General features: G+C 41.2%; 1 protein-coding gene across 3 annotated transcripts; it reads right to left on the bottom strand.

Moving 5' to 3' along the window:
• Window positions 1–1,168: 1,168 nt before the first annotated feature.
• LOC100274308 (putative RING zinc finger domain superfamily protein) lies at window positions 1,169–8,717 on the bottom strand. Of its 3 annotated transcripts, none has more exons than NM_001148671.2 (15): window positions 8,516–8,658; window positions 8,257–8,413; window positions 7,290–7,384; window positions 6,970–7,031; window positions 6,708–6,799; window positions 6,499–6,634; window positions 6,335–6,406; window positions 5,899–5,992; window positions 4,858–4,965; window positions 4,206–4,306; window positions 3,485–3,550; window positions 3,316–3,403; window positions 2,763–2,823; window positions 2,624–2,687; window positions 1,169–1,442 (listed from the first exon to the last, which is right to left on the bottom strand). In NM_001148671.2, exons 1-15 carry the CDS (start codon window positions 8,598–8,600, stop codon window positions 1,311–1,313), a joined length of 1,413 nt encoding a protein of 470 aa, NP_001142143.2. In that variant the 5' UTR covers window positions 8,601–8,658; the 3' UTR covers window positions 1,169–1,310. The 3 variants fall into 3 exon arrangements, with proteins under 3 accessions (NP_001142143.2, XP_008676870.1, XP_020406976.1); XM_008678648.4 differs by having other exon boundaries at window positions 1,173–1,442; window positions 6,320–6,406; window positions 8,516–8,717; XM_020551387.2 differs by lacking the exon at window positions 2,624–2,687 and having other exon boundaries at window positions 1,173–1,442; window positions 6,320–6,406; window positions 8,516–8,717.
• Window positions 8,718–8,985: the final 268 nt, after the last annotated feature.

Below are 8,985 nucleotides of genomic sequence, written 5' to 3'. Positions count from 1 at the left end.
GTGGTGTGAATTGTTAGTGGCAAGTCGAGTAATGGTGGTATGGTTGTGTGCGTGCTTTTCTTCTTTAATCAATTTCCATCGATGCATCGGATCACCCCCCGACTTTAATTCCTTTGCATGTATATATAATATACACCCAGTATCGTGGACGACTGGCGGCATGACTTTTGTCACATTCGTACTAGTCTATGCTCCCTCGCGTGACAACGCTTAACCCGAACCAAAACGCACTCTATAGTAGCTAACAACAGGTTTAACGAGTGACACAAAGAACTTTGTTATAATTAAAGAGCGACCATATCTGCTTTATTTACTTGAGAGAGAGAGAGAGAGAGAGAGAGAGAGAGAGAGAGAGAGTTTTAGATTATAATATGTGCAAGTGCATAGCTATGACATGTGGAGGTTTGATCACTAGTGCGTGATGTCGCAATTAGGTATAGGAATCCGTACGCATGCTACGTCAAGGACAACGAATCAACAAATAAATAAAAAGATGGACAAGGAGAGGGCACTACCATGGAGCCAGAATTAACGAGACGGGAAACGTCATTATCTATCTAATTGTTGGCAGACGATATTATCGTTATTTTTTTTGTGTGTGTTAATCATTGCGGGCGATATTTTAGCCCTAATCCACCGGCAGCGTAGATCGAAAGCTTTGGAAGCTCGCTCCAATAATAACGGAGTACGTATGAAACGAAAGAAAAAGGACTGGCAGCAGCATGCAGGACTGATGTGTGATGGCGAGTAGCAATGCAATGGGTGCTGCAGCGAGCAAGCACCCACAGTCCCACACCCACTTCCGTGCTGCAGGCAGGTTTTCCGGGGAGCGCCTCCTGCTACGGCCACGAAAAAGCTTGTGAATTTCGTGTATAGCTGCGCCGTCTGCTTTCCTCAGAGCAACTGCAGCACGAAAGAGGCAACAAAAGGCTGGGGCACCCCCCCCCCCCCCCCTATTGTTTTCTTTCTTTGTTGGAACTCCTGCAGCAGAATGCAATCGCCGTCAGGAGGAATCGGCCCATCAGCATTTTCTGCATCATCATGGGCGCCAGAAACGCCGTCCGCGTGTGAAACTAGCCTGGGGTATTTTCATTCAATTCAACCATCCCCCCCCCCCCCCCCCCCCCCCCGGACCTGCCGACAGAGCGGCGGTTCCGGCACCAGCAGCAATATAATTTCCTTGTCAGGTCCAGCCAGGATCAAACCAAAAAGGGTTCCAAACATGGACGCGCCACACTTCCTGACCATTTTGATGACACACACATACAATGGATGGTGATGACAATGGTGACAGAAACAGTCAAGTCTCACTAGGGCTGGTTGCCTCTTGTCGGGCGACACACGTGGTTCAGCTTCTTGGCGTGGTCAGGCCGATGGTGCTGGGTGCGGCACATGAAACCGTACCAGCAGCTCTCCCTCTCCGCAGCATCACGTGGAAGAAGCTGGAACCAAAAATAAAAACAAACATCACGAATTGCCATTAGCATACCAGTGGAACCTAACAAACAAATGTGTCTGTTATGTGCTGAAGATAATAAGATTCGGCTTAGAATGAAAGCTAACTTTGTTTTTGTTTTTTTTCTTCCTATCAGTGGAGGATACTGGAACCTACTTATAAATAACAAGCACAAAGTCCTCGGCATCTCTTGTAAGAAACATTCGTTATTGAAATCATCATGGTATTCGAAAGCAACAAATAGTTAGGCAGTCAGCACTGGACTTTTTCTTGGCCAGCTCGAATAGTCAATGAAGGATTTTGCCATGAAAGGAACTCATACATCGATCCATGCGTACAACTGTAAAGTTAAACCAAACTCTTAACTCGTATCAACCATGTTGAGTTTGACAGCACAAGCATTTAGACACAAAATTTCACCCAAAAAAAACACTCTAGGAGCACAGGAATGTGACAAAACTAGTTTTGAAACCCAGTTATGTTTCTGAAATTTGTTGCTCGACTAAATATATCGAGTAATATCCCATAAACAATCGCTGTTTCTTTTTTTTTTTTGGGCCAATTGTAATTTTTTTCATGTAATTTGGTAGGCAAGAACTCTTGTTTTTTCTTGGTATATGCATTTAAAAGTTGTCTCCGAAGTGTGTAACAGTATCCAAAGCTCTTAGGGAGGGCAAACTTACACTGAACTTGGAATGCAGGAAGCCTACACTAATGCCAACAAACTACCAGTTGTGCAATCAACGTCATGGGACCTTGCGTTGACTTTTTGAGTTTGATTGAAGGTATGTTTTAGTTTGTGGGTGTAATATATAGTAAGCCATTTGCAGAAATTAGGTATGTCTGTCAGACCTAGTCATAGGTTTCTGACAGGAAAAAAAAGATAATGTTTTCATTTCCGTTTGTGCATATATTTCATTTAAACATAATATTTTTCTACAAAAATAAGAACATGCTGTACTATTTTGAGCTTCAGGTCAGAATTTGAGCTCAGCCCATGTCAGGAGGAATTTGGCTTTGCCATTTCAGTGGCGCACCTTTTAAGGCCCAACCCCAGAATATGAGCAGGTCTAGTAACAAATCAACTAACAGATAAGCATCTTGTTGCAACATAGTGCAATGTTAGACTACCGAGGTAATTAACATAAGCATGCTCAGTATACATACATTTTGGGGCAATGATACACGGAACCAGTAGAGCAGGAAATCAACAAACTTGCTGTAGCAATGGCTGCATTCGTTTGAATTCATAAAGTGAGTTAATATAACATAATTTAAATCTTCTGAACTCAGAAAAAGCTATTACTTGCAGATATATGTCCTGGAAGTAATTGCATCCACATTATTCAATTGCAACCTTGAACGATCTACATAAATCAGAACAAAAAACATCATTTCAGTGCAAAAGCTCAGGCATCTGCAATAAGACAGGATGTACATTAAAACCCAGTAAGTAAACCTTGTGCCAAATACTTACAAGAGTTTCATTTTGATAAAGTGAAAAAAATAACTGAACAAGTTAACACAGCAGAACTTGAATAATTTAACTGAACAAGTGAACAGTTATGTGCATATAAAGTTATAAACCATACAGTTACGCGAAACTAAAAAAATCTGATGCAACAATCCATGAAGGGATGAATCATATACAGTCAATAGATGCAACAACCCATGATGGATATGACGTAATGTTGGGAGCTATAGATCACAAATATTAACAGTTCGGTCAATGAAAAAGAAATCCAGTTCCTGTTCTGCAACTGAACAAGCAAATTACAAAGGAAAATTCTTTTGTCATGTGGTTCATGTCCATCACATGCACATCAAAAGTAAAATCAAATCTGAAGGTTGCAACGTACCAATTTCCATGTTGTCAAATTTTGATATCCACTCTGAGATTACAACTTGCAATGTTTTGCCTGATTGCTGTATACATCTTTCTGTAATCTAGAAAACAGAAGAGGAGAAACCATAATATTTGAAATTACCATACTGGCCAGGGATATGATAATGCTAGAATATCCCTACATCTTTTTCATATGGATTGCCCCCATGAATTGTGTCAGGAAGTGCAGAGATATGTCGCTGATAAATCTGCAATATTACACTATTTGCATTCAGAACATTGCCCAGCACTGTGTATGATAGTCAAAAGTATAATGAGGCTTAGGCCCTGTATGGATCCACCTAGTTTCTTAGAAACTGTTTTTTAAAAGCTGAAAGGTCTCCAAATATGTCAGTTTGTTATTCAGTTTCTAAAAACTAGTTTCTCAGTTGAAAGGGCCTCTAGCGTAATGGTTAAGGCTTCCGAGTAGCACCTCCAGGTCCTGGGTTCGATCCCCCTTGGGGACGAATTTCTGGCTTGGTTAAAAAAATCCCCTCGCTGTGTCCCGCCCGCTCCAGGGTTACGTCCTGCGCGCCACCCTCCGGCTGGGCCGTTGCAGAGTGGGCGGTGACGGCCCGCTAGTGATGGGGAGCCAGGGTTCGTGGATTTTCTCGGCCGGGACCATGTTTCGGTCTCTTCTTAATATAATACCGGGAGGGCGGTCTTTCCCTTCCCGGCCGAGTTTTAAAAACCAAGAAGCTGATCTCCCCCAGCTAAAACTAGTTTCTAAGAAACTAGGTGGATCCAAACACCTCCTAGTTTTTTTCTAAAAGCCAGTTTCTAGAAACTAGATCTAGAAACCAGTTTTAAAAAAACTGGGGTGGATCCAAACACAGCCTTAACAAATATCAACGAGTAGCTTACACTCTTCAAAGTATCCTGGTTGCAGATCAGATTGCAATGACTTGAACTCACACCTTGCGAATACCAATAAGCCCCACAAAACGCTTTATCACACCCCAAGCCTGTAAATACAATTGGGTAGTTTGGCATCAGCAAAGTTAGAATTCAAGGCACATAAATATTATCAGAGTTTGGTAGGGAAAATGTGCAATTGAACTTTCAGTGGTGGTTGCCAACTTAGAAAATTCTGAGGAGCAAATGAGAATATTTCTCATACTGTTCATTTTGGTTGGGAAAACTTGCAATCAAACTTCCCATGGAGATTGCTAAGTTCAAAATTTCTGAGGGGAAATGAGAATATTTCTCATACCATTTGTGCAGCTTTGTGAAACAAAAATAAATATAATTAGCCAACTAATGTCAAGCATATTCATCACGTCAAGAATTATAAAAGGCAAAAAATATAAGTACAGCCAAGAACAATACAGAGCATTAAATCACATTTCCCAATCATGGCATCACTTCCTTGCTAAATGGATTAGGATATCCAGAAGGGTCAAGGCCCATGCAAGAAAGGTCTTTTCAGGGTTATACGATCAATTAAATAAAAAAATGGGGTTATAACTTATTGCAATCCACTAGAGAAGAAATTATTATCAGAATAGGGATGCACATTTTTGTGGTATACTGATGTTAGATCTGGCTGGCATCATTCCTCCACATCCACTGCATTGCAAGTGCACAGATCCTGGGCTGCATCTAAATCCACCAAATTCATTACCTGCAATATTCTTGTCGTTCAGTTGAATGAAAAAGGAAAGATGAACAAGGCTTTTCAAGAAGCATTTAGACAAGGCTAAATCTAATTCTCAATCAGTCAAATTACTACACTATGATATCAAAAGGTACATTTCCCCCTGTTTTTAGTGAAAAGATAAAAGCTACCTCAATTACCGTGTCAGTGCAAGAATAGTTAACTAATTTCAAACTCACGTGAAACATAGCATGATTGCATCAGAACACAACTTGGACTTTTGTGAAATATTTATAACTTCCTAAAATCTCGTGCCAAGTTACCAACTAGTTTCCCTACTTTTGCAGAACACAAAAGCTGGGAAAATATCCTATGCAATCACTTATCCTGGTGCAAGCATGCAATCAAGCGATCTGGTGCATCCGATCTAGATCTAATGGTAACTGTTATTTTACATTTAACCCCTTCCACCTGAAACCTAGTGTCTATTTTACATTTAACCACTTCCATATGAAACCGTTGGATCTAGACTGGATGCTCTGGATAGTTTGATTGCACGCTTGCACCAAAATGCGTGATTGCACAGGATATGTCCTCCACAAAAGCTATCTCAAGTACCACATCAGTGTGATAGTTAAGTAACTTCAAACTCATGTGAATCATAGCATGATCGAATCATCACATGATTCCGACATTGTGATTTTTTTATAAAAAATAACTTATAAAAATCTTGTGTCAAGTTACCAACCAGCTCTTCAACCCATTTTTCAATTAATTAATACAAGAACAAATATATAATTCATGGGTTAAAAAGGTTCCATATGCCTATGATAAAAAAAACATGATATAGTCTTGACCCTTGACGTACAGCTCACTGACTAGAATGACATGATCTGCAACATAATTTACGTTACGATCACCGGATATTAAGACATATCAAAGTGGAATTTTCACACTTACGGCATTGAGGACATGGTAGATCTGAATTGTCGGTATCATCACTAGAACGTGAAAAACGTCTTTTCCTTGATTGGTTTTTCTGTTGACCCAAAACCTAAGTCATCAAACAACACCTCAGCCAAAATTAAGTATATTGGGGCCAGAAGATATAATATAAATAACATAAATTTATAGTTGTAGAACACAACACTATAGTATCAAACATCCATAAAATTTGGTATGTTGAGCACCTGAGCACCTAACAATTGTCACAAACTACCGACTTCGGTTCAGTGAGAATTTTTTCTGTGACAAAGCTAACTTCAGATGATTATGATGAAAATATGCATGTATGGAATGAAGGTAAAGCTTGCAACTGCAGGTCTTTTCTTATATGAGTTAACTCAAAGAAAAAACGTTAATTTACAATTGCTTCACTCACCATATTCGACTTAACTGAAGCATACGACTCTAACAACGCAATCTCCTCATCAGATCTCTGTAGTGAGGAAAAAGCTTGCAATATAGCCTACAAAAGGCATAGAAACAAATAAATCTAGCAGTTCATAGCAGTTTTAGAAACATATTAATGAACAAAGTCATTAGCAGCAAACATCGTGCCTCTTCAATATTATGCAGGAAGTGATTCCTTCCAACTGATTGAACTGTTGTCCTACATTGTGGGCATGCAGCGCTCTGGCTTTTATCACGTGAATTAGATGAAGACCTCCTTAACCACTCTGAGAAACATCCATTGCTTAAAAAATGAAGGATCAGAGCCGAGACTTTCAGAGAAACCAACAGAAAAAAAGTAATACTAACAAATTTACCAGAAGTTGTGCAGGCATGGAGCAACAGTAACAACATCATGCCACAAATTCAGGCATATGCTGCATTTTGCATTCTCGATATCTAGAACAATCTGAAATCATCATTTAGCTAGAAGTTAGTTTTTCCCCAACCTGGCTGTACGAGAGCTATGTATCATGCATTAGGATAAAGGGAGTATAAGAATACAAAACACACACGCCCAAGAAAAAGTAGTATGTGAAGAAGATCTTTTTACACGAGTACTAATTTCCAGAATAATACCTTGACATTTTTTTTTTCATGATCCTCTGCCTCTGTAATTTCAAATGTATATATTAAATGCCCTGGAAAAATAATGAAGCACATGAATGTGTCATAGACATTCATTTCACTTGTTAAGAATTAGAGAGGCACACACACAAAAAAAAAGATTTTTTTAAGTTATTCACTGTCCCAAGAAAGCACCTTTATACTGACAATATTATTGATAGATGAATATGCAAAAACAAGTCAAAGCTGTTCAAGGCTTCCCAAAGCCACAAGAGTAGTACTTTCTTTTTCAGTATAAAGATTTGCTGTCAAGGTCCTGAAAATAACCATACCTTCTTTCTGGGGTCCAGAGACAATCTCACTGCCTGGTTTGATGTCTACGCATTCTTGTTCGACAATTCTTCCATCAACAATAATTGCATCCGAGCTTTATCAATGGAACAGGGAAGACATGAGAAGCATGTATCATCAGCAAGAATTCAACAAAACAAATAGTACAAAAAAATATCTCACAACAAAAATTGGGAGGCAAACAAAGGTGGGAAAAGTTAATTTTGTGAACCAACACATAAAGATAAAACAATTTTCATTTTTTGCAAGACATAGTCAATCAAATAGCTTAAAGAGAGTGCCAAGAATTAAGAGTCTGGGATTTGCCTACATCCCATTTGTGTTTGCAACATGCATTTCAAATTTTCCATTCTTGATTTTGCACAATCAGACACACCAAATGTATAGACAAACTGTTACAAATTGGCATCAACGTTTTATATGAAATGTAGCCAAATCCCACCACAGAAAAACTGAAGCTTGCCTGACTTCTCTTGCTAAATAAAGAGCATTCTCAAGAACTGAGTTTAGACTACAATACTACTACAACAATCTAGGAAGACAGAATCTGGAATAGATCGAGGATACTAAAAGTTGTGGATACCACTAATAAGTCGGCAAAAATGGAACAGACAACAATTTAGCCTTGCTATCACTACCATTGTACTTGTACCTCTTTCAAGGGACCTAAACCGGAGAACACTGGGGTATACAGGCAGGCACTAAAGGTAACGCGTCCATTCCAACATTTGAGCCGTGAGTACCAATTAAAAGAGGTGATGAACAGAGCTCACACAAAGTCCCCGTCAGTTTTCTCAAAATAGACGTCGCCCTTTTCGGACATTTTGTCACTCCCGGAGGAGACGCACTGTTAAAAAGTCTTACACGGCACGCCACCACAGTCAAAGGATCCACAGGAACACGAAAAAAGGCATGGACCCAAGTCCCCAAAGGCGCAGGATAGAGCACCTAAGGTTCCGAATAGTGGCGGACGACGCGTCCCCGGCATTCCGCCTGATCTCGCACCACGCGACCTCCTCCCCGCCGCAGGGCGGCGCAACGAGGGAGCAGACCACGGAGTCGTCTTCGGCCACCTCCACCGTCGGGCACGCGGAATCGGCGGGCACTGCCAATGAATGGGACAACCAAACAAGAGAAGAGAATCAAGAAGCCGTGCAGATGAAGGAACCCGTGGAGAACCGAGAAGGGGTGGGGGCAGCTGCCCTACCCAGCCTAGCCCATACGGTGGGGGAGGACGGGGAGGCGGCAGAGGGCTGAGGGGGTTTGGAGGTGGAGCACTCGCCGGCGTCCATGGTGCAGGGAGGCGAGGAGCGGCGTGCGTGCACGGTGTACGGCACACGGCTGCGTAGGGGGCAAGAAGGGGGCCTCTACTTCCTTCTGGGTTTTTGCGGTTTTGTTGCAGCGCCGTGGCCCGTGGGGCCCGCTTGGGACGTCGTGGTTCCCAACCATTTCCATGGGCCCGTGAGTGAATGGATAGGCCGACCGTTGTAATGGTCTGGGCCGGAAAAGTGACTACGGATGTTAATGGGCTGCTGAGCTTTTGAAGTTTGTCCCATTTAGCAGTAAGCTCGGTCCATGATGAAAAACGGACACACCGGCGATCGCGGGCGGCCGAAAATTAGTGCGCTATTTGCAAACGACATAGTTAATATGTACTAACTATTAAGACTGTAATGT

The sequence above is a fragment of the Zea mays genome, chromosome 4, assembly GCF_902167145.1.
Source record: "Zea mays cultivar B73 chromosome 4, Zm-B73-REFERENCE-NAM-5.0, whole genome shotgun sequence".
Classification (NCBI taxonomy): Eukaryota; Viridiplantae; Streptophyta; class Magnoliopsida; order Poales; family Poaceae; genus Zea; species Zea mays.
Note: the sequence above shows the minus strand (reverse complement) of the source record. Positions and strands in the feature narration are given on the sequence as shown.